This window comes from Hypanus sabinus, chromosome 19, assembly GCF_030144855.1.
Source record: "Hypanus sabinus isolate sHypSab1 chromosome 19, sHypSab1.hap1, whole genome shotgun sequence".
Classification (NCBI taxonomy): Eukaryota; Metazoa; Chordata; class Chondrichthyes; order Myliobatiformes; family Dasyatidae; genus Hypanus; species Hypanus sabinus.
Window position 1 is genome coordinate 56,503,220 of NC_082724.1, and position 25,960 is coordinate 56,529,179.

Here is a 25,960-nt window from a genome sequence, read left to right on the forward strand (position 1 = left end):
TCTAGACTTTTATATGAAATAATATGCTATCACTTTATGTAAGATTTCTGTGATACAGATTTGTTGTAGGAGTGTGTTCACCACAAGGACTTGCAAGTAACACATTATGCAAATTAGCTATATATAAATAAGCAATATTTATTTTAGATACTTTTAGATAGTATTTAAATGCAAGCATTCTAGGTTTCAAAATATATCAGATCTTTGCCAGACTAATTTTAAACCAAAAAAGTCTTCACCTATTAAGTTGCAAATGTTTTTGTCCAAGGAAAGAATCTTCGTATGGTAATGTTTGAAATCTTATTTATAGGCCCTGGATAAGATGGAGGCTGAATGGGAAAATATCTTGTTCGATGTAATGCCATACAAAGAAACAGGAACATATATCTTGAAAAGTCCAGATGAAGCTTCTCAGTTACTGGATGATCATATTGTCATGACACAAAGCATGTCTTTCTCACCTTATAAAAAAGCTTATGAAGCAAGGATCAACAGTTGGGAAAGCAAACTGCGGATGACCCAGGTGAGATTTGCACACACTTAGTTGCCACTTTATTAGGTACTGTACACCTGCTTGTTAATGCAAATATCTAATCAGCCATCAACAACTCAGTGCATAAAAGCATGCAGACATGGTCAAGATGTTACTTTGTTGTTCAGACCAAACATCAGAATGGGGAAGAAATACGATCTAAGTGACTTTGACCATGGAATGATTGTTGATGTCAGAATATTTCAGAAACTCCTGGGATTTTCCACACAGCTCTGTCTAGAATGATGTGAAAAACATAAAACATCCAGTGAGTGGAAGTTCTGTGAGTGAAAATGCTTTGTTTGTGAGAGAGGTTTGAGAATAGCCAGACTAGTTCAAGCAGACAGGAAAGTGATGGCAACTCAAATAACCACACGTTACAACAGCAATATGCAGAGGAGTGTCTTTGCAAGCATAACATGTCAAACCTTGAACTGGATGGGCTACAGCAACACAAGACTACAGCCAGTTCCACTCCTGTACCTTATAAAGTGGCTACCAAGTGTAGACAAGTAATGCAATAAGGGTTTCTGAATCTGAATTAAATCAGCTTGTCTTGCCCAGTAATCAATAGAAAAGGGAAAAAAACCTTGTCCTCTGTGCTATATATTGGTAAGTCACCATAATTAAGAATAGATAATGTTAGACATAGTGAGTAGATCAGGAGCATCTATGCTGAGAAAGAAACTGGGTTTACATTCCTTTCATGAGGAACTTAATGGATTTCTACTTTCCTGAGAGACCTGGTCAAAATTATAAACTACAGCTAAGACAAATAAGCAATTATACTTCGAGATGCACTTTCCATTGACAAACCCTGTAACTGGGTTACTTAACAGCAAAGATAGAGACGTCCGTTGGAGTCTGATGATACTATTTTTAACAGTATTTATTAGTAAAAATACACAAAAATAATATCAATGCAAATATACAGATAATATATGTCATCAATACTAAACCTAAAAGTGCGGGTATAATAATAATAAGAAATAAGCTCTATCATTGTCTAGGGGATAATGAATTGTCCGATGGAAATATAAAGTTCGCTGCAGTTCACACAGGCTGCCGCTGTGCTGCAATTGTTGGAGAGAGAGGGAGAGATCAGGAGAATGGGAACAGTTACTGCTACAGGTTTTTCCAACCTTCCTTTATGATTTCGGTCCGTCGCTGTCTCGTTGGTGTGGCCATTCAAGTGTGACCTCTCCTTTAGCTAAACCGTTCTTCCTTGATGAGCCCGCCACCCAGGCAAGGGAGGACGCACATGAGCTCTCACCGGCTTTTGCTATAAAACGCTGTCCCTGGATCTCTAGCGCTTCTCCTGGTGCGTCTAAAGGGGTGTTCCCCAGACCCCTCTTTTATCCTCGCTCACAGGGTCTCAGATGTCAATCAGGTTGGGATGATGCAATCCCTCAACCAGACTACCCTTGTTGTCCCCTGAGGGGTTTCAATGAATAGTACAGTACTCAATACACAATTCCTTCTCCAAGAGACAATAGCAGTAGTCAGTGGTTCCGTTCCGCTTATGTCAGGAGACATTCCAAACCTTGTGTATTCTGTGTGTCTCTCTCTCTCATTTCCTGGGTCTCAGACCCGAAATAATAGCGATCTTGTGATTCTCAAAAAGGAGGGGGCAACTTTGTACCCTTCGGCCCCTCAGAGTTGCTCCACCTTCGTAAAACCATTGTGTTTGTGTTTGTATTTTGTGTTACTTCAGGATGTCCTGGAAGAATGGCTGCAATGTCAGAGATCTTGGATTTACCTGGAACCTATCTTTTGCTCTGATGACATTAACAGACAACTGCCAGTGGAAAGTAAGCGATATCATACTATGGAACGGCTGTGGATAACTATAATGAAAAATGCAAATGAACATAGACAGGTACAGTTGCTGATAAAATGCTGATTATTTTTGATTATCTAATTTTAATATTAATTTTGTTTTCTTGCCTTGAACCAATATCATGGAGAAGCCTCATGCTCTGATACCTTTTGCTACCTTGTTATCAAACCAGCTACATTTAGAGCAACATGGTAGCATAATGGTTAGCACAACGCTTTACAGTACTGGCAACCTGGGTTCAATTCCTGCTGCTGCCTGTAATGAGTTTGTAAGTTTTCCCCGAGACCATGTGGGTTTCCTCCAGGTGCTCCAGTTTCCTCCCACAGTCCAAAGGTGTACCGGTTAGCAGGTTAGTTGTCCCATGATTAGGCTAGGATTAAATCAGGGGATTGCTGGGCAGCATGGCTCAAAGGGCCTATTCCACACTGTATCTCAATAAAATTTTTAAAAATGAGACTGCTGGGAGTGGTATTGATTATTGTCTCTTAATAAAGAAATGCTTTGCTACCTCCAAATTGCTCTATCAGTTTATCAATCTACAAAGCTGATTAGACTTCTTCAGCTGTGCCATCTTCTGCCAAGATCAACATATACCAATCCTGCCATGTAATTTAGCTTAATTTAATTTGAGCTTTCTGCAGGCCTGTTCACATGTGCCTCTTAGCAGCTGTTCCAAGTCCACCATGTCTACTTTCATTAATTTTCTGTCCCTGTTTTACCCTACCTATTTCCAGTGCCAATTACCCATACCAATGCTGATCCTGCGATGATTAATTATCACAATCCTGTCTGCATTTCCCTTCAGTATACTTTTGGGTTAAGAGGAGTCTGCAAGAATCTGTGAGCTTATTGTAAGAGATTGAATTAATAACTTGATCTGGATGGAAACTCAACTAACCATGTCCCGTTAAATGAAGAGTACCTTCCTGTTTATTGTTTCCTGCTAGAGAAAGAAAAGCACAATGAAATGGGGATCTTTTCACCAGTTCACAGCTTGGCCAATGATGCACCATCAATAACTCTCTGAGACGTGAGACGAGATATAGGCTTTTATTGACTGGAAGAAAGAACAAGCAGCAATTGACCACCATCCTGGAGACTGAAGGCAGGGCTCAGGCCTCAATCGCCTTTATACGGGGGTCTGTGGGAGGAGCCACGGTCAGTGGGGGGAGCCACAGGAACAGTCAGCGGGGGGGCGTGTCCAGACAGGTATATGTAGTTCACCACCGCCAAGTATCTCTATTTCTTTTGTACCAATTTCCCCCTCCACCCCCCACTCCACCGAGCACATCAGCTCGTGCCAGTTCCCAAACTTTTCATTTTAAATCCTCACTAACTACTACCCACCCAAGTGTCACGCCAACTATTTTATTAATAAATGTTTAATTTCCTTTCCCATTATCTGCATCAATAAATTTCAATCTTGGTGATTCAGCTTCCAACTAAGCTTATTATGCTTTCACTCCTCTGATTTTAGAGCCTTACATTATGTTTTCATTTCCCTTCTCCACACCTCTCCAAGTAAGCCCTTGTTTTTCCCTTGGCTCACTGCAATTATCTTGTCAATCACAGATAAAGTTTTTTCAGTTTACTTCCTTGTTATGCTGTCATCTACATCCACCCATCTTTTTACCCCTATTTTCTTCCATGTTCATCAGTGAAAAAGAATCTAAATATATTTACATCTACACTTTCAAAATCCTTTCATAACATTTTGGTAGCTACTTACCTGCTGGACCTTCACCTTCAAATTTGTCCCAAACCCAACTAAAATTATTGCTTTCTGGCCCGTCTCGTCTCTACAACATAGCCTTTATTTCTGTTCTGTTAGGTCCAAGGGTATGTATAAGTAAGATGTCAGGTTTTGATTTTAATCCTCAAATCTAGGAAAATAATATAAACACTATTGGCTGTGGTTTCCTCTGCCTTTGTCAGAGGTTGCTGGGGCGACGTGACTCTAAGGGTCAGAAGGCCTTCTCCACACTGTATTGCTAAACAAAATTATCCTGCAATGCAAACATGCAGTCCATCTTCTGCAACCTCTTGACCCAGACTCTTCCACCCAGAATGTGCAGAAAGCTTGCTGATTTTTTTTTTTGTCATTAACATTAAGAGCATCAACTGATGCATCAACATTTCTGCTGTTTCTCTGTTTCCTCTTATTGTTCAGGTCAAACCTTGATGATTGTCCAGAGACCCATCTCCTTAACTACAATTTCATTAAACTGTTCACTGCTTGAGTTTCATTTCTGATCGCCATGTAAATTGGCAGATTTTTTAATTAGTTTATTATTTTCTCATATACCAAGGTGTTGTGAAAGATGTCTTGCATTCTATCCATTCAGATCATTTTAATTACAACAGTAATTTGAGATAGTGCAAGGTAAAACAATAGCAAAATGCAATAAATGTTACAAGTATGGAGAAATTGCAGTACCATTAGGTAATAAGGTGCGGGGTAGATGGTAAGGTCCATTTTATTGTTCTAAGGTCCATTCAGTAATTGACAGTGGGATAGCAGCTACTCTTGAGCCTGGTGGTTATGTGGTTTCAGGCTTTTGTACCTTCTGTCTGATTGGATGGGGGAAAATAGAGTATGTCCAAGATGGGTGGGGTCTTTAATTATGTTGGCTGCTTTACTGAGGCAGAGTTCATGTTGGGGAGGCTTGTTTCTGTGATCTGCTGTACCTTGTCCACAACTCTGTAGTTTCTTGCAGTCTCGGCAAAGGAATTTCTATACCAACTCATGATGCATCCAGACAGAATGGTTTCTATGTTGCTTCAATAAAATTTGGTGAAAGTCAAAGGGGACATGCTAAATTTCTTTGGCCTCCTGAGGAAGCAGAGGTGCTGATGAGCTCTCTCTTCCATGATATCTATTTGGTTGGACTAGAACAGGCTGATATTATTTGCTGTTCTCTGACCTCCAGTACTTACCATTTGAGTATATGGCGCCAATATGTGGTGACCGCTTGCACACAGCTCTGATGGGAATCATCAAATATTCTCATTTAAGACTACTGTATCTGAAATCCACAGTCACAGCTGTGGATACTTCAGTCAGCAGCATCATTTTAAGACATTTTAAAAAATTATCAATACTCAAAATCAATGAACTTTGAATAGCAGACCCAGGTCGTGAATGCAATTCCTCTTAAAGAAAATGGAAGCAGGGATGGCACGCAGGCTCAGATACGCACAGGCCTTAGACTTCCACTCCTAACTATCCTGCTCGTGAATTTACAGTCTCTGGAAAATAAGACTTCAGAATAAGATTGCTGTACCAGAGGGACATCAGGGACTGCTGTGTACTTTGCTTCACAGAAACATGGCTATCCCCTGCCATTTCAGTTGCAATGCTGCAGCTTGATGGCTTCATCATTCTCCAAAAAGACAGGGCAGCTCAGTCTTTTAAAGGTAGAGTAGGTGGAGTATGCTTTATGCTCTATAATTCATCGTGGTGCACAAATGTGATGGTTTTTTTCTTAGTCCTGTTCATCCAACTTGGAACATCCAGTGGTCAATTAAGTCCATTTTGTCTGCTGAGAGAGTTTTTCATCGTCATCCTGGTAACCATTTACATTTCACTTCAGGCCACTGTCTGGCAGGCACTTGGAGGATCTGAGCAATGTAATCAACAGGCACGAAACTGTGCACTCATTGTGGGAGGATTTCAACCAGGCTTGCTTGATGAAATCTCTGAACAATTACCACCAACATATCACCTGTGGAACTAGAGGAGTCAACACACTTGACCACCATCAGAAATGCTTACCATGCGATCCCAAACCCACAGTTTGGAAAGTCTAATCACTTTGCTGTACTTCTCCTGTGCTGCAGGCAGTGACTAAAGACTGCAATTCCAGTGGTGAGGACCAGGAAGGCATTGTCAAGGGAGGCAAAGGAGCACTTACAGCAGTGCTTTGAGTAGATGGACTGGACAATATTCAGGGATTCTTTTCATGTCGTCATGTTCTTGGGTGTCATCATCTCTGAGGATCTATCTTGGGCATTTTCCAGTTATATCATGGGCACTAACCTCCTCAGCACCAAGGACAACTTCAAAAGGTGATGCCTCAAAAAGGTGGCGTCTGTCATTGAGGACTCTGATCACTCAGGAGTGCCCTCTTCTCATTGCTGCCATCAAGGAGGAGGTACAGGAACTTGAAGACACACAATCAATGTTTGTGGAACAATTTCTTTCCCTTCACCATCAGATTTCTGAAAAAATGATGAACCCATGAATACTACTGCAGTACTTTTTATTTCCTCTATTCTTCCGCTACTTATTTGATTTACTTTTCTTTATGTGTACTTACTGTAATTTCTAGTTTATACTATTATGTATTGTGATGTACTGCTGCTACAAAGCAACAAATTTGATGGTGTATGCCAGTGATATTAAGCCTGATTCTGGTTCTGATTCAATTGTCAGCCCTCTCCTCAAAAACTACTTATTCACCTAACTGGAAAATTACTGAATCTTCCTTTCCTAAGCCTTGAATGTACTGTCACGAGGCAAATCCATGCCCATTTTTCCTTCGGTCCTTCCAGTCAGATTTCTTCCCTAGCGTGATACCAAACTTGCTCATAACGAAATTACAAATAGCAGCAATGTGATTGTTGTTATGGTAAGCCATTCTTCCTCAACCTTTTCAGTTTGTCTATAACCTTTGTATGTGTGAACATGAGTGAATTATCCTCATGCAATATCTCCCCTCTGCAATCTGGATGGGTGAGATACCTATCTGGCTTCGTAATCTTTTCTATTGTAGCCAGAGAGTCTCTTACAATTACTTCCCTTTCTGTTCCCACAATGCCTCTTAACTTCCTTCCTTTCTCCTCTCCAATTTCTCATATCAAGCCATACTTTGGCAACATCATGGAATATGGAACATAGGAAAACAGTATGAGACAAATAAAAGCCCTTTGGCCCACAATGTTTTGCCAAATATGATGCTGAATTAAACTAAATCTTCTGCCTGTACCTGATCCGTTCCTCTATTTCCCACATTTATGTGCGTCTAAAAGCCTCTTAAATGCCACTATCATATCTGCTTCTACTACTACCTTCATCAACCCTTTCCAGTACCTACTATTCTCTATGTAAAAGATTTTACCCCACACATCTCCTTTATTCTTTTCTTCTCTCACCTTAAATGGACATCCTGTAGCATTTCTACCTTGAGGCAATTGATTCTAACTGTCAACCCCATCCATGTCTCTCATAATTTTTAAACTTGTCAGGTCTCTCTTCAACCTCTGAAGTTCTAGGGAAAATAACCCAACCATGTCCAACCTTTCCTTATAGTTCATACCCTCTAATCCAGGCAGTATCCTCGTAAACCTCCACATCCTTCCTTTACTAGGGCAAAGAGAAATGCACATGTTTTTCCAAGTACGGCCTAACCGATTTTTTAACATAAATGTAACATGACTTCTTTTTATACTTAGTACTCCAGCTAATGAAGGCAACTATATCATATGTCTTCTATATCACCAGAAAACATATAGACAGGTCCTGTATCTTTGTTGATGACTCTTAACTGTATTGAACTATCATCTCTTTTGATGTTCCACTGTTTTAAAAATTAGCTGGTTCTTTGTTATTCAGCACTACATGTGTAGAAATTTAAGTATCAGAAGGCCAAGGTCTTTGTTGTTGCTACAAGCTCTGTCCTGAGCCGCTGACAGCATTCTACTCCATGGCAATTCTTTCCATGTTAGAAAATGTAATGACATAAACACAAGTGAGATTCTGGTCATGTGTCTGTCACTACTAATGTCTTCAACTCAATAACTCTTCCTTTGTATCTGAAATTCTCAAACATGTTTTAGTTACCATTCATAATTCACTTGATCATAAGACATTTCGACATAGGAGTAGAATTAGGCCATTTGGCTCATTGAGTCTGCTCCACCATTCCATTATGTCTGATTTATTATCCTTCTCAACCCCATTCTCCTGCCTTCTCCCCATAACCTTTGACATCCTTACTAATTAAAAACCCATCAACTTCCACTTAAACTGTACGTAATGACTTGGCCTCCAAAGCTTTCTGTGGGAATGAAATTCACTGATTCACCACCCTCTGGCTCAAAAAAACTCTTCCTCATCTATGTTATAAAGGGACATTCTTGTATTCTGAAGCTGTGCCCTCTGGTCCTAGACTCCCCCACTCCTGACTGCCCTCAATCTTTAAGTTAATCAAAAACTTTGCTGTCTTTTTACCAATAAGGTCTTTTGTGGGGTGTTCACTATGGTATTGGGACCAATACAATCCTTTCCGAAAGTAATTTAACCCACTTAGTTAAGTAATTTAAGGAAGGATCCAAATGCATTGGAAGCAGTTCAGAGAAGGTTTAGAGACCAAAACCTGGAAAGTGGAGATTGTTTTATGAGGAAAATTGGATAAACTAGATTTGATCCAATGGAGTTTAGAAGATTGAGACAGATAAGATCCTTAGAGATCTTGCAGAGTGGATATGGAGAGAATGTATCTTCCCGGAAAAAAACCTAGAAATAAAAGTCACTGTTTAAAAGTAATCAGTTGTTCATTTAAGACAAGAGGGACCTATTTTCTTTGAGGTTTGTGAATCCAAATCTCTTCTTTTACCAATTGTTCTTCCTATATATCTTTAAAGCAGAAATACTTGGATTCTGACTGAGCATGGGGTGAATAATTACCACGAGGTGTCTGATTGAGGAATGACTGCACAGGCGCATGGACATCACTGAGTTAGACTGGCAGGAAGAGTATAAAAAGAAACCAGCTTTATAGAGCGGGCATCAGAGTAGAGATAGACAGAGCTGGAGGGCTTTGGCTCAACAGGACTGTGGCGATAATGGGTCGAGACAGGGTAGGTTACCTGTGAAGAATAGAAACAGGAAGTATGTCAGTGAGGCGGGTGTCCTGTACTGGGTGTCAGATGTGGGAAGTCAAGGAGACTCCCAGTCTCCTGGAAGGCCACATCTGTGCCATGTGCACCTGGCTGCAGCTCCTTAGGGACTATGTTAAGGAACTGGAGCTATAGCTCGATGACCTTCATCTGGTCAGGGAAAATGAAGAGGTGACAAAGAGGAGTTATAGGCAAGTAGTCACACTGGGGCCTCGGGAGACAAATAAGTGAGTAACAGTCAGGAGAGGGAAGGGCAGGAGTCAGATACTAGGGAGTACCCCTGTGGCTGTCCCCCTTAACAAGAAGTACTCCTGTTTGAGTTATGTTTGGGGGGGGGCGGCCTACCTGGAGAAAGTAACAGTGGCCACACCTCTGGCACAGAGTCTGGCCCTGTAGCTCAGAAGGCAGCAGTAACAGGGGACTCTATAGTTAGGGGGTCAAACAGGCGATTCCGTGGACGCAGGAAAGAAACGTGGATGGTTGTCTGCCTCCAGGTGCCATGGTCAAAGGATGTTTCTGATCATGTCCATGATCTCCTGAAGTGGGAAGGTGAACAGCCAGAGGTCGTGGTACATATTGGTACCAATGACATAGGCAGGAAAAGGGAGGAGGTCCTGAAAACAGACTACCGGAAGTTAGGAGAGAATTTGAGAAATAGGACCTCAAAGATAGTAATCTCAGGATGACTAATTTGAGTCACAACAGGTCAACAGTAGATGTCATTTCACTGGCTCTTCACTTAGCTCTGGAACATCTGGACAATGACAATGCATCAACAATCAACATTATCATCCCTTCGAAACTAGTCACTAAGCTCCAAAACGTAGGCCTCAATACCTCCTTGTGCAACTGGATCCTCGATTTCCTTACTTGCAGACCCATTCAGTCCAGATTTGCAACATCTCCTCCATAAGCACCGTCAATACAGGTGAACCACAAGGCTCTATGTTTAGCCCATTGCTCTACTTGCTTTAGACTTATGACTGTGAAGCTAAATACAGTTCCAATGCCATACTTAAGTTTGCTAACAACACCACTGTGTTGGTGAAATCAAAGGTGGTGACGAATCACCATATAGGAGGGAGATTGGAAATCTGCTTGAATGGTGCCAAAGCACAACACAATTTAACATCAGCAAAACCGAAGAGCTGATTATCGACAACAGGCAGAAGATGCCAGAGGTGCCTGTCCCTATCAGAGGTGAGAAGGATCAGTAACTTCAAATTCCTTGGCTTTATCATATCAGACGATCTGTCCTGGGCTATCACAAGGAAGGCACAACAGCACCTCTATTGTCTTCGAAGTTTGCATAGATTCAGCATGTCATCTAAAACTTTGACAAACTGCTATAGATACACAGTGGGGTGTGCCCTATCCGGATGCATCATGGCCTGCTATGGAAATACCAATGCCCAGGAATGGAAAGGATGCAGTCTAATCCATCGCAGGAAAAGCCCTCCCCACCACTGAGTACCTTTACAAGGAGCACTGCAGAATCCATCATCAAGGACCCCCATCATCCAGGCCATGCTCTCTTGTTGGTACTACCATTGAGCATGAGGTCCAGGAACCTTGGTAGGAGTCCAGTATGCCCCTGTAGGGGTGCTAGGCTTAAGCAGAAGAAGAAAGGCACTGAGTTGGCAGGGAAGCTCATTCAGGATGAGCACTTAGTAACTAAACGGACTGCACTTGTTGTGGTTCTCAAAAATGGTTATCATTAGTAATCATCTGCAGCCTAGCATGTAACTTAGTGCAATTCAAATATAACATTTTAAAATATGTGTTCCAATTCCTTCATGACCGTGGTCTATTGTACCTCCATAAGGGACAGCACAGTAGTGTGGCCATTAGTGTAAAACTATTACAGTGCCAGCATCCCGGATTCAATACCACTACTGTCTGTTCTTCTTGTGACTGAGTGAGTTTTCTCCAGATATTTTCCCCTCCCTCCCCATTTCCCTCTTTTTTCATTCCACATTCTGGCTCCCCTTTTACCCATTCTTCTTCTCCTCACCTGCCTTTCAGCTCCTTCTGATGCCTATCTTCACTCCCTTTCTCCCATTGTCACTCTCCTCCCCTATCAGATTCCTCCTTCTTCAGTCCTTTACCTTTCTGACCTATCACCTCCTAGCTTCCTACTTCAGCCCGCTCTTCCACCTCTACTTTCCCTCTTATCTGGTTTCACCCATCACATACCAGCTCATACTTTCCCTCTCCCTACCTTTTAATTCTGGCTTCTTCCCCTTCCTCTCTAATCCCAATGAAAGGTTTTGGCGCAAAACATTGACTGTTTATCCTTCCATCTGTTCTGCCTGACCTGCTGAGTTCCTCCAACAATTTGTTTGTGTTTCTCCAAGCTTAAATTTTAAGTACCTATTGCAGCGCTTCCCTTGACAAAAGTAAGTATCAGAAGTGTTTTATCATTGTCATGGGAGTTGTGATTACTTGTTTATTAACATTTTGGTCCCTTTCCACAGATTATTGAATTATGCCCTGATGGAAGGCTGCTGGAGAACTTGCGTGAATGTAACAAACAACTTGAACTTGTGCAGAAAGGTCTCAGTGAATATCTGGAGACAAAGAGAGGCTCTTTCCCAAGGTACCCATTTTTTTGTCAATCTTAGAATTTATGAGAAAGAGTTTGTTCTTCTTTCCAACATAGATATAAGAAATGGTGTAGAGTAGATCTCCTGGATGTTATACGATGTCTTTGGAAAAAATAAGATCATGTGGTTGTATAGAAAGCCCCATTAAAAATTTGACTCTTCAGTAAAATTGCTGTATTTGATTCATTCCTACTCCTAGCAGAGATCTCCAGAACAACTGTTTTCCAGGGCTTCCTAAGTTTAGGCCTGAAAGATTTCTGTGGACTCATGCACCCATTTCTTCTCCTAAGTATATATTCGACTGGGGTCCTCAAATCCCTTTCATGCTTGCTCTCCTCTCTGAGTTATATTTTAGCTAAACTACATAGGGCACTATTCTGTGCATGGTTTATGTGTGATGTGCCCCATTATGGGCTGGATCATAAGGCATCACTAATGCTGGCAGCTGTGCATCAGTGATATAGGGAAGAACATTTGTGAGTGCTAAAGCAAGCACTTTGAGAGAATAAAGATTCCACCTGCACAAGCACCATGATAGAGTGGCAGAGCAGAGTCAATAAACTGAATGACCTAATTCTGCTTCAATGTCTTATGGTAATAGCAGTATTAACCATGTTATGCTTTTTCTGTGCTTCCAAATAGGAACGGAAAGATTTTTAGGTCAGTGATAAAATTTACATTGAGACATGACGAAAGTGATATTGTATTGATCAACCAGATTCCGTTCTTTGTTATGAATGGGGATGGGGGAAGGCAGGAGATTGGGGGCAAAAGGAAAAATGGATTAGACATGATGAAATAATGGAGCTATTAGAACGGCCTAGTTCTGCTTCTACAAACGGTATATCTTATGGTCTAATAACAAAGTCTGATGACAGAATTTTGAAGATCAGTTAATCTAAAACAGATTACTTAGTCAATTACCTCGAGGCCAATTTTCTGGCACGTCTCCTAATGATGATACATTATGGATTTATTGGCTTTAAAGCACTTTTGTATGTCATCAGATTGTGGGAGATGCTATATAATTACAGATTTTATTTATTCTTTGAGGAATAAAATTTACTTAGTATCTTGACATAGTCTTCATTGCATGCTATATTTCTAATGTACTTAACCTTCTCTCCCACACTTTTTTGTAAAAGCATTTTACTTTTTGCATTGAGGAAAGGCACCAGGTTGCACCAGACTGTTGATTTCTTCATTAGTTTAAACTCTCTTACCCATTTTCTCATCCACTGATGTTCCTTGAGTCAACTTTATCCACTTCATCCTATATCATCTAATTCTGTTTTACTCCACAATTCTATTACTTGTTGGATGAAAATATATTTCCCTTCCTACCCTTGGCTCTGAAATCTTTAAAGTATGGTCCCTAGCATGAGCTCTTCAAACTGAATAATTTGAGGAATGTACTGTTCTGGAAAAAGATAATGGCAGCCTCAAAGTTAATAAATACAGTAATTTCTTCTATGCCTCAGTCACTTATTACAGAAAATAATACACAACTTCATCTTAACCATGTCATCCTCCTGCATCTCTTGATGATTTTTCAATTTTCAAAATAAATTTCTTATCAAAGTACATACGTGTACAACCCTGAGATTCATTTTCTTGTAGGCATTCACAGTATACACCAAGAAACACAATAGAATCAATGAAAACTGCACACAACATGTTGGACAAACAAACAATGTGCAAAAGACAACAATCTGTGCAAATACGTACATACATACAAAAATAAATGTTGAGAACATGAGATGAAGAGTCATTGAAAGTGAGTCCATAGATTGTGGAAACAGTTCAGTGTTGGGGCTAGTGAAGTTGAGTGGTTATCCCCTCTGATTCAAGGGCCTGATGGTTGAGGGGTAATAAGTGTCCTGAGCAAGGTGGTGTGGGTCCTGAAGTTCCTGTGCCTCCTTCCTAATGGCAGCAGCAAAAAGAAAGCTTGGCTTGGATGATGGGAGTCCTTGATGATAGATGCTGCTTTCCTGCGACACTGCTCAGTGGTGGAGAAGGCTTTACCCCTGATGGACAGGGCTGTATCCACTATTTTTGGTAGGCTTTTCCATTCAAGGGCATTAGTGTTTCTATACCTTGCTGTAATGCAACACGTTAATATACTAGCTATCCACTGTACACCTATAGAGCTTTGTCAGTGTTTAGATAACATACTGAATCTTCATAAACTTCTAAGAAAGTAGAGGTGCTGCCGTACGTTTTTGTAATGGCAAGTACGGGCTGGGCCCAGGGGAGATCCTCAAATGATAACACTGAGGAATTTAAAGTTGCTGACACTCTCCATCTCTCATCCCCTGATGAGGACTGGTTCATGGACCTCTGGTTTCCTCCTCCTGTAGTCAATTATCAGCTCTTTGGACTTGTTGTGCCATCACTCAGCCAGACTTTCAATCTCCCTCCTATATGCTGATTTTTCACCACCTTTGATTCAACTAATCATAGTGGTCTCATCAGCAAACTTAAATATGGCATTGGAGTTGTGCTTAGCCTCACAGTCATAAATACAAAACAAGTAGAGCAGAGGGCTAAACACACAGCCTTGTGGTGTACCTGTGCAGATGGAGATCATAGAGAAGATCCAAACTGACTGGGATCTGCAAGTGAGGAAATTGAGGATCCAATTGCACAAGGAGGTATTGAGGCCAAGGTCTTGGAGCTTATTGATTAGTTTTGAGTGGATGATAGTATTGAATGCAGAGCTGTGGTCAATGAAGTGCATCCTGATGTATGCATCCTCATGTCCAGATGTTCCAGCACTGAGTGAAAAGCCAATGAATTTTACTCTTCGTCTGTTGCTCTCTGTATAAAGTCTAGCGGATTCATGTTCATTGGGCCAACAGTTAATTTGGGCAACTGCTTATTAGTGGCAACTCTTAAAGAATAAAAACTAATCATGAATGTTTCTGGGATTCCCTTTTGTTTCTTTAGGACGTTATGCTGCTTAATTGGGGCAGACACTATTACCAAACAGGTTCTGACTAGTGTCAGTCACGTGCACTTTTGTGGCTGTTAGATGCTACACTGTGCTTCAAGCGAACAGTTTTTAAATAGCATCAGTTGTATGTGTTTATGTTCAAAAAATCAATAATTTTTGTCACTGATGGTTGGCAAGAAATAAGGAGTAAGACAAGTCCCAACTGCTTTGCTCACTGTGGTTTCAAGCATTCAGGCTTGGAGACAACATTTCATATTACCATATAACCATTCAACAATTACAGCACGGAAACAGGCCATCTTGGCCCTTCTAGTCCATGCCAAACACTTACTCTCACCTAGTCCCACCGACCAGCACTCAGCCCATATCCCTGCATTCCTTTCCTGTCCATATACCTATCCAATTTTACTTTAAATGACAATACCTAACCTGCCTCTACCACTTCTACTGGAAGCTCATTCCACACAGCTACCACTCTCTGAGTAAAAAAATTCCACCTCGTGTTACCCTTAAACTTTTGCCCCCTAACTCTCAATTCATGTCCTCTTGTTTGATTCTCCCCTTCTCTCAATGGAAAAAGCCTATCCACGTGAATTCTATCTATCCCCCTCATAATTTTAAACACCTCTATCAAGTCCCCTCTCAACCTTCTATGCTCTAAAGAATAAAGACCTAACTTGTTCAACCTTTCTCTGTAACTTAGGTGCTGAAACCCAGGTAACATTCTAGTAAATCTTCTCTGTACTCTTTCTATTTTGTTGACATCTTTCCTATAATTTGGTGACCAGAACTGTACATAATACTCCAAATTTGGCCTCACCAATGCCTTGTACAATTTTAACATTTCATCCCAACTTCAATACTCAATGCTCTGATTTATAAAGGCCAGCATACCAAAAACTTTCTTCACCACCCTATCCACATGAGATTCCACCTTCAGAGAACTATGCACCATTATTCCTAGATCACTCTGTTCTACTGCATCCTTCAATGCCCTACCATTTACCACATATGTCCTATTTTGATTATTCCTACCAAAATGTAGCACCTCACACTTATCAGCATTAAGCTCCATCTGCCATCTTTCAGCCCACTTTTCTAACTGGCCTAAATCTCTCTGCAAGCTTTGAAAACCTACTTCCTCTATTTTTTTTTACAGCTGCATTGTCTAACCATTGCTCTAAGCAGGAAGCTTTTACACTGCCTGAAAACTGAGTGGCACTTTAAATATTATTTTGATTGAGCAATTTTTAATTTAAAAATTCTTATAGATTATGATATTTTGAAAGATGACTTAACTATCTTGTGTTGAATTCAAGGTGCCTAAACCACAGTAATTATTTCATTGTTCTGTCTATATTCTCCAAATATAAAATATATTTACTTTTGGATGGTGACACAATTATACAAAGTGTCTTGAGTAGAAATAAACCATTGTTCCATAATGATGCTGAGATACATCATAGGATGCATGTCAGTGATGTAACCTGGGGTCATCGGGTGTTTTGGGTCTTTCAACATCAGCCACTCTCACTCGTTCGGGGTTGATCAGGTCCTGGCTTGTGTCCCAGCAGCACTGGTCCACAGGTTATACCTTTTGATCCATAGCCATCTGGAGGCATGCTCAGCAGCTTCTGACTGTCCTGATGGCTCTTTTCTTTGCAGCCCCTGGAATGCTGTGGAGAGAATAGGTTTTACAGAGCAAGCAGCCGGCAAAACCTCTGCATCCCACATCTATAAGCTCACATCGTGTCTTCCACCCCCGTTTCTGACACTGCTCTACCAGCTCCTAGACATTGGCTTTCTTATGCACAAACGCCACTCAATCTGATCTTCCCAAGGAACTGTCGGTTCTACCACCTGCTTGGAGGTTTCTGACAGAATGACAATGCCAGGCCTCATAGATGAAGATGCAATAAGATCAGGGAACTTTAATTGCTTGCCAAGATCAACATTTAGTTGCGAGTCAGTCGCTGTGGTGAGCAAGCCTGCTGGTGATCTAGGCTGAGGCTGTGGTTGGTCTCCAGGTTCTCCAAAGTCTATGTGGTTTCTGGGTTGGCAGAGGTACCTAATGTTGTTAAAGGCTAAGGAGGTACTTTTTGCCACTTCCTTCACCACCTGCGCCAGCAGTAGTGGCCTTCTCCCAGGGCATTTGGGCAGTTGCTGAGGATATGTACCATGCAGAGAGATCATGATGGTGCCTCACATTTGCCCCAAGCAAAAAGATTCACTGGACTAGGCAGGACATCTTACACAGCCTGGATTATGAACTTGATGTGCTGGGATTCTGCCTGCCAGATGTTGGACCAGGAGATCTTGTGTTTCAGCACCCCTTCCCACCACGTCCAAGCTCCCTGCTGCCCCATTCCTACCATCCTGGTGGAACACATTTCTTCTTCAGCAGCTTGCACCTTTTTCTGGACAAGTTTGCATCTATCCTTGCTCTGAACAGTTGAAGGGTACCTCGCCTGACCAGATGTCATTGTCGCTACTGGATCCCAGTACCTCTTACATGACTCAGCCATTTCCACTGCATCCTGTCTGGATCTCAATGCCTGCTGATGAGACTTTGAGGTTGCTGGAATCTCTGCACAGCAGAGATCATTACTACTCTGAGTTTTCCCCCACCAATTAACCTTCAAGGATTTGTTTGCACTCCCTATTTCTCTTTGTTCCTGAGTTGATGGTTTTGACAAGCTATCTACCAGTACCACCATATTCCTTCCCTAAGCTGTTTTCTAGTATCTGCTATTATTTCTCATATTGAAGCTGTTTATTATACTACATTACATCACCTTTGTGCACTTCAGCAGCAACTGACATTTACACGATCAACTTTCCTAATTATCCTAATCTCTAGCCCTGACCATCTCAATTTCACCATTGGATGTCCATTCCCTATATACTTCTATCGCCCATCAAAAAGGCCTTAAAGCTCTCTAAGTCTTTCTCAGCAAAAGAACCAACCAGTTCCCGCACCCTCCGCACCACCCTTCATCTGGCAGAACTGGTCTTCGTGCTCAACAACTGCTCCTTCAGAAATGGAAGAGATCAGTAGAGGAGAAGGTTCAAAGAACCCGGTTCTTTGAAGAAGGATCCCTTTGGCTCCTTTCACTTTCTCCAGACTCAGGGAGTAGCCATGGTCACCCACATGGGCCCCAGCGACACCTGCCTTTTCATTGGCTATGTAGAACAGTCCATGTTCTAAGCCTTCCCTGGTAACGCTGCCCAGCTCTTCCTTTGCTACATTGATGGCTGCATTGGTGCTGCTTAATGCACCCATGCTGAGTTCATCAGTTTCTTAAACTTTGACTCCAACTTCTACCCTGCCCTTAAATTCACTTAGTCCATTTCTGACACCTCTGTCCTCTTTTGTGATCTTTCTGTCTCCATCTTGGAGGACAAACTGTCTTCCAACATCTTTTATAAACCCACTGATTCCCATGGCTTTCTTGACTAAAACTTTTACCATCATATCTCCAGTAAAAATGCTATTTCCTTTTCTCAGTTCCCTTGTCTCCAATGCATTTGTTCCCAGAATGAGGCTTTCCTTTCCACATTTGACGCTGCCCTCATCGGTATCTCTTCCATTTCCTGACATCTGCACTCTCTCCATCTTCCCACCACCTTAACAAAGGGTAGAGTTCCTCTTGTCCTAACCTACCATCCCATGATCCTCCACATCCAACAAATCATTCTCCACAATTTCTGCCATCTCCAAAGGGGTCAACCAAACACATCTTTATCTCCCCCGACTCTCCTCTTTCTACAGGGATCATTCCCTTCATGATTCCCTTGTCCATTCATCCCTCCCCACTAAGCTCCCTCCTGGCACTTATCCCTGTAAGCGGCCAAAGTGCTACACATGCCCATTCACTTCCTCCCTCTCCTCCGTTCTGGGTCCTAAACAGTCCTTCCATGCGAGGCAACACTTCACCTACGAATCTGTTGTATCTGGTACTCCCAATGCGACCTCCTCTACATTTGTGAGACCTATCATAAATTGGGCAATGGCTTTGTCAAGTACCTCTGCTCCAGACACCAAAAATGGAATTTCCCAGTGGCCAACCAATTTCATTCCTATTCTAATTCCCATTCCAACATATCCATCCATGGCCTCTTCTTTTGCTGTGATGAAGCCTCTCTCAGGATGGAGGAGCAACACCTCATATTCTGTCTGGTTAGCCTCCAGCATTTTCTCCTTCCAGTAAAAAAAATCCCTCCCCCTTCCCTCTTCTTCTATTCCCCACTCCAGCCTCTACCTCCTCTCACCTTCTTCCCTTTCTCCTATGATCCACTCTCTCCTCCTATTACATTTTGTCCTCTCTAGTTCTTAACCTTTCCCATCCACCTGGTCTCACCTCCTAGCTACCCCCACCTTTTAACTGTGGTGTCTTGCCCCTTCCTTTCCAGTCCTGAAGAAGTGTCTTGGCCCGTAATATCAACTGTTTATTCATTTCCATAGGTGCTACCTGACCTACTGAGTTCCTGCAGTATTTTGTATGTGTTGAGTTGGATTTTGAGCATCTGCAGATTTTCTTGTGTTTAAAAAAAATGGCTAAGATTTATTGGTGATTTTTTGCTGTGTTGAACATGAATCCATTCTTTTTGATACAGGTTCTACTTTCTATCAGATGATGAACTGCTCGAAATCTTGTCTCAAACTAAAGATCCTACTGCTGTTCAGCCTCACTTGCGCAAGTGTTTTGAGAACATTGCTCGTGTAAGTCATAAAGGAAGACTATAAAAAGACAATGTTCTAAGCTTAAGCAGTGATTTTCCACTGCTTGTACCAAAAAGAGTTCTTTGTATGAATGAATTTCATTTGGATCGCAGATAAAATCCTATTGTGTGACTCAAAATTAGTTTCTAAGCCATACCTAGTTTCTAGTATACACAGAAGGGCCAAATTAAAGAGCCATCAAAAATATTTGTTATAAGAATTTTTTCTTTAAAATGCCACACATCTGAGATGAGAGTTAAGGGAGAGCAAAAGGGCTGTTACTCCAACAATATTATGGATTGTTTGGAAATTCCTGTCACTAATCCTTGTTTGCTGAAACTGAATATATTTATTATACCCCACAACTTACATCTGATTTTTCTGATGGAGAAAATGTCTTAACTGTTATATAGTAATTAATGGCAGATAGTAATGGACTCACTTCTGAATTAAGAAGGATATGAAGATACCTACAGAAAGCAAAATTTTTATAAAAAGATTCTAAGATTAGCTTTCGAGTAATAATCTGGAATATGTAGTACAGTAGGATATGTTGGGAATTTTTCCAGATTGCTTGGTACATTTCCAAAAGTGCAATTGTATTCAATGGAACTTTCTCCTGCTAAAAGAATTATCTTGCCAAAACTCAAAGGTCAAGGGACAGGTCCACTCACCATTAATGGTGCTTTTTTATGGTAACTCATTTTGATAAGAACACTGAAGCTGAAGCTTAATTCATTGAGGGTTATCGATGGCAAAGACAGACTGATGCTTTCTTACGAAAAGACACTTTTGAATAGCAATTACGAGGAAATCTGCAGATGCTGGAAATTCGAACAACACACAAACTGCTGGTGGAACACAGCAGGCAAGGCAGCATCTATAGGGAGAAGCGCTGTCGACGTTTCAGGCCGAGACCCTTTGTCAGGACTAACTGAAAGGAAAGATAGTAAGAGATTTGAAAGTACGAGAGGGAGAGGGAAATACGAAATGATAGGAGAAGACCGGAGGGGGTGGGATGAAGCTAAGAGCCAGAAAGGTGATTGGCAAAAGTGATACAGAGCTGGAGAAAGGAGAGGATCATGGGACAGGAGACCCAGGGAGAAAGAAAGGGGGAGGGGAGCACCAGAGGGAGATGGAGAACAGGCAGAGTGATGGACGCTAATCGCACATTTTAGTTCCACATCCCATTCCCATTCTGATATGTCTATCCATGGCCTCTTCTACTGTCAAGATGAAGCCACACTCAGGTTGGAGGAATAACACCTTATATACCGGCTGGGTAACCTCCAACCTGATGGCATGAACATTGACTTCTCTAACTTTTGTTAATGCCCCTCCTCCCCTTCTTACCCCATCCCTAATATATTTAGTTTTTTTCTCCCCTTTTGTTTTCTTCTCTTTCTGCCCATCACTCTGCCTGTTCTCCATATTCCTCTGGTGCTTCCCTCCCCCTTTCTTTCTCCTTAGGCCTCCCGTCCCATGATCCTTTCCCTTCTCCAGCTCTGTATCACTTTTGCCAATCACCTTTCCAGCTCTTAGCTTCATCCCACCCCCTCCGGTCTTCTCCTATCATTTTGCATTTCCCTCTCCCCTCCTACTTTCAAACATCTTAGTATCTTTCCTTTCAGTTAGTCCTGACAAAGGGTCTCGGCCTGAAACGTCGACAGCGCTTCTCCCTATAGATGCTGTGGCCTGGCCTGCTGTGTTCTACCAGCATTTTGTGTGTGTTGTTCGAATAGCAATTGATTACTTTCTGAAGTTTGTGTTGGTGGATGGCAGAACTAGTGGGTTTTTAAATCAATCCTGCCATTTTCAGTGCTTGTAGACAGAAGAGGAAACAGATATACTGCTCTAACATCTTACCAAAATTTTGAATGCGCAGAAGGGGATTGAGACCTATAATATTCAGATTCTAGCCCAGATCCCCAATCTCTTCAGATACTGTGGATTGTATGAACTCTAACTTTACAATTTGCCTGCCTAATTTACAATTGAAAAGACATGTTAGTGCACACATAGGAATTTTGGGCAATGTATTTCCTTCTCATTGCAAACTGAGTAATGTACTGTTTAACATATAGAAATGATCATACAGGTTACAGGATATCAAGGCAACTTTGTAGCAAAACTTGTATACTTTCTAATATAGACTATAAATCACTGCCAAGCTTTTGAATATTTGAATTTTTAACATGAATCTGAACTTACTATACATAGTAATAACTACATTACGGCAAAATTATTTTCATGATCATAGACCCAATTATTTCTTCTCAAAGCTTGCATCTTTCCAAAGAAAAATATTTAGTCCTCAAAGTGTGCCTTAGGAACAGAGGAAAATCAAAACAGCTACCTAGTGTCCCTGTCATCAGTGACAATTTCAAACATGGTCTCCAACAAATAGTTAGGTACTGTACAGTGCAAAAGTCTAAGGCACGTATGTATACATATAGCTAGGGTGCCTAAGACTTTTGCACAGTACTGTAGTAATTGTATGTTTTACACTGTATTGTGCCACAAAAAAATTCCATGACATATGTGAGTGATGATAAACCTGACTCTGATAAGAGTCTGTATCATGGACTAAGGATAGGAGTGGGGGATAGGGAGACAGGAGCAAGTGGAAAGAACCAGAGAGACATTCAGTAATGTTCAGTAAACCAACTGTCTGGAATCAAGTTACCTTGCTTGGTGTCTCAGGGCTGGGTGTGTTGCACCTGTGCCAAACACACCCCGGCATTCTTTCCCTACCACCTGTCCCGCACCCCTCGTGTGGCCATCCATCAGTCCATTCCCAACATCCTTTGTTCCCACCAGATTTACAAACTCACTCTCCACTCCACGTTGACAAATGCTGTACTGTGCAAAAGTCTTAGGCATCCTAGCTATATATATATGCCTAAGACTTTTGCACAGTACTGTAGTATAATATTCCTCAATTCACAAATCCTTTACTTTGCAGTACTCTTGCAGAGCTGATCACAGATTGTTACTGAACTTGCATCTTCAGTTCCTTCCTTTACTCAGCAGTATTGAGCCATTATGCTTAGTTGTCGCTACATGCTCCTTCTAAATTTATTTTAAAAGAAACCCCCTAGATATGGAAGGCATCAAATCAACTTGTGTGTATCTTGTTCATTTGGAGATATGCAGATTATTTTGACAAGCTTTTGTGCTGAACGATAATAGTGAGAAAGATCAACATCTCCAGCCATGGTTACCATAACAAGTGATTTTTGTGTAATTTACAATTAACAGACAAAACTAACTTATGGATGTGTGTAAAAGCAGAACCTGCCCTGTATTGAGTTCCACAAATGTTTGGTTGACAGACTAAGCCTCTACTGTTCATGACTACTGTTGCTTTTAAGAAAGCAACTGGTCCCTCATTTAGCTCAAAATCTTCCAAATCCAGTTATTGTGAAATGGGATGAATTAAGACTTCAATTTACCTAGAGCAGATTGTAGTAACTGAGGATTAATTATTTCTGGGCATATTGTTGTCATAATGAAATTGATTTATATTTGTGCATATGACTTGTTCCAAGCAGTTGATATACATGTGACATCACAATCATGTAATGCACAATTCCAGCCTTCCTGACATAATTGGACTTAAATTTGCAATCTACAACTACATGCAATCTGCATGGAAAAGTATCATTAAAACAAAAAAAAGACAGTATTAATCTGTGGCTTCATGTAATGTTTCATGATTTACGGAAACATTATGCTAATAAGAGCAACATGAGAAAACAGCTTTCGAACTTGCTGAAGTCTGTTCAAGCACCTTTCAAAGTTGACTGTATTCTAAACATTGAGTGTTTAGTCCAGGATTCAGCAATTCACATATTCATTCAGTGGACCCTCATTAGTGATAGTGTGGCCAGTGCACAATAATTGAGGGATTGGGAACTTGCCAGAACTCGCCATTCAGTGTCACATTAGGGCAGGAAGCAAAGACACTTTAATCTGCAAAAATCTGCTGCCAGAGACTTCAGAGATACCACTCACTGATTAGCCTCTTAGATTAGAATATATATTTACATTTGTATGATTTCAAAGGTTGTTAATATTGAGTTATATGCAAAGCTGTAGGAAGACACTTGGCCGCCTTCTCATTCTAGGACTGTCCTCTCAGTTGAGGTCTGTCACCTTGACTCAGCCTCCTCATCATAGATCTTTCCAAGCAGACACAGATCTGTACCATGTTTCCCAGTTTACTGCTCACTGCAGCATCGAAGTGATGACTTATGCTTTGTTATTACAGAGAATTGGTTTCATCTACATTGATTTTAGTGAAGAACAGGTAATGCCTTGAAAATTGAAATTTGTCATCACTGGCAGCATCTCATGACTACAGGCAGCCAGTAATAAGTCAGACCTTTACTTTGACAGGAAAGAGTTCCACTCCATCATTGTTCAGATGACTATGGATCATCTAAACAATATCCTCATAGTCAATACCATGTTTCTGGAAGTATGCCTGAAGACTGCATCCTCAGGAAGACCTCATTGCTGAATGTTGTCAGCAGCAGCTAGTTAAATGTTTGAACAAGGGGTTAAGGCCTAACCCCTATTTGCCCTGGTTCCTCACACCATTTGACCTTCCACCATAGAAGCTGAGTATTGATTCAGTACAAGCACCAAGTTCATCATTGAAAGCTACAGTGGGCATCTAGACAGGCAGACAGACATACTTTATTGATCCTGAGGGAAACTGGGTTTTGTTCCAGCCACACGAACCAAGAATAGTGTAGAAATATAGCAATATAAAACCATAAATAATTAAATAATAAGTTAATCATGCCAAGCGGAAATAAGTCCAGGACCAGCCTATTGGCACAGGGTGTCTGACACTCCGAGGGAGGAGTTGTAAAGTTTGATGGCCATAGGTAGGAATGACTTCCTATGATGCTCAGTGTTACGTCTTAGTGGAATGAGTCTCTGGCTGAATGTACTCCTGTTCCTAACCAGTACATTATGGAGTGGGAGTCATTGTCCAAGATGGCATGCAACTTGGACAGCATCCTCTTTTCAGACACCACTGTTAGAGAGTCCAGTTCCACCCCCACAACATCACTGGCCTTATGAATGAGTTTGTTGATTCTGTTGGTGTCTGCTACCCTCAGCCTGCTGCTCCAGCACACAACAGCAAACATGTTAGCACTGGCCACCACAGACTCGTAGAACATCCTCGCATCATCCGGCAGATGTTAAAGGACCTCAGTCTCCTCAGGAATAGAGATGACTCTGACCCTTCTTGTAGACAGCCTCTGTGTTCATGACCAGTCCAGTTTATTGTCAATTCATATCCCCAGGTATTTGTAATCCTCCACCATGTCCACACTGACCCCTTGGATGGAAACAGGGGTCACCGGTGCCTTAGCCCTCCTTAGGTTCACCACCAGCTCCTTAGTCTTTTTCACATTAAGCTGCAGATGATTCTGCTCGCACCATGTGACAAAGTTTCCCACCGTCGTCCTGTACTCAGCCTCATCTCCCTTGCTGATGCATCCAACTATGGCAGAGTCATCAGAAAACTCCTGAAGATGGCAAGACTCTGTGTTGTAGCTGAAAATGAGAATTTGTGGCCTGCATTAGTGTGGGGATGCCCTAAAGCACATGCCTTCTGGATGTGAAAACTTCAATGTGGCATTCTTATTGTTGTACAACTTGGATAATCCAATAACTGTTGCTAGATCAGGAAGAGCATGCAGTCCCAGATTTAATTAGTCTATTACTGTTTATTCTGCAGTTACATTTTCAAGAGGACCTATACATCACTCATATGTACTCAGCGGAGGGAGAGGAGATTAAACTCTTCAAAGATGTCTATCCCACAGGAAATGTGGAAGACTGGCTGCTGGAGGTAGAAAAAATAATGAAGGCAAGTGTGAGAGATAACATCCAGAGGTCATTGAAAACCTATCCAGAGGTAAGAATCTGTACACAATCTGCCCATATTAGTGAAAGAAACTGTTTCTGCAAAATTATAAATATATTTACTTTAGCACTTAAGTTTCTTTTAACATACTATCTCTTAAAAGAAGAAAATTACAAATGTCTAAAGTGAAGAATGTAATACAAAGGTTATACCAAGAGAAAAGACTGAAAATGCCAGAAATAGCAAGCAGGCAACGAGGAAATAGAATTAACGTTTTAGGTTGATAACCTTTCAAGAGAATGAGGAAAAGCAGAAACTAAAGTACTTTTAAGTTACAGTGAAGTGGCAAGTTCCACATACAGTTGTTAATTAATGAAATAAGCATTCCAATTAACAGGCAACAACAAAAAAATATCATTCTCCAGTTGTGTCTAACTCTCTCTCAACTAGACTAAACTGAACTAACTAAGACAAAGCGGAAATACATAACTACACACACAAAATGTATAGCCG

At 41.2% G+C, this 25,960-nt stretch overlaps 1 protein-coding gene across 1 annotated transcript in view; it reads left to right on the forward strand.

Moving 5' to 3' along the window:
- dnah1 (dynein, axonemal, heavy chain 1) overlaps positions 1-25,960 on the forward strand; it is a 357,521-nt gene that overhangs the window by 116,022 nt on the left and 215,539 nt on the right. Inside the window, exons 21-25 of the mRNA XM_059944450.1 lie at positions 311-523; positions 2,247-2,411; positions 11,750-11,871; positions 19,452-19,557; positions 25,319-25,498. Coding sequence (XP_059800433.1) covers positions 311-523; positions 2,247-2,411; positions 11,750-11,871; positions 19,452-19,557; positions 25,319-25,498 — 786 coding nt within the window. The remainder of the gene's footprint in view (positions 1-310; positions 524-2,246; positions 2,412-11,749; positions 11,872-19,451; positions 19,558-25,318; positions 25,499-25,960) is intronic.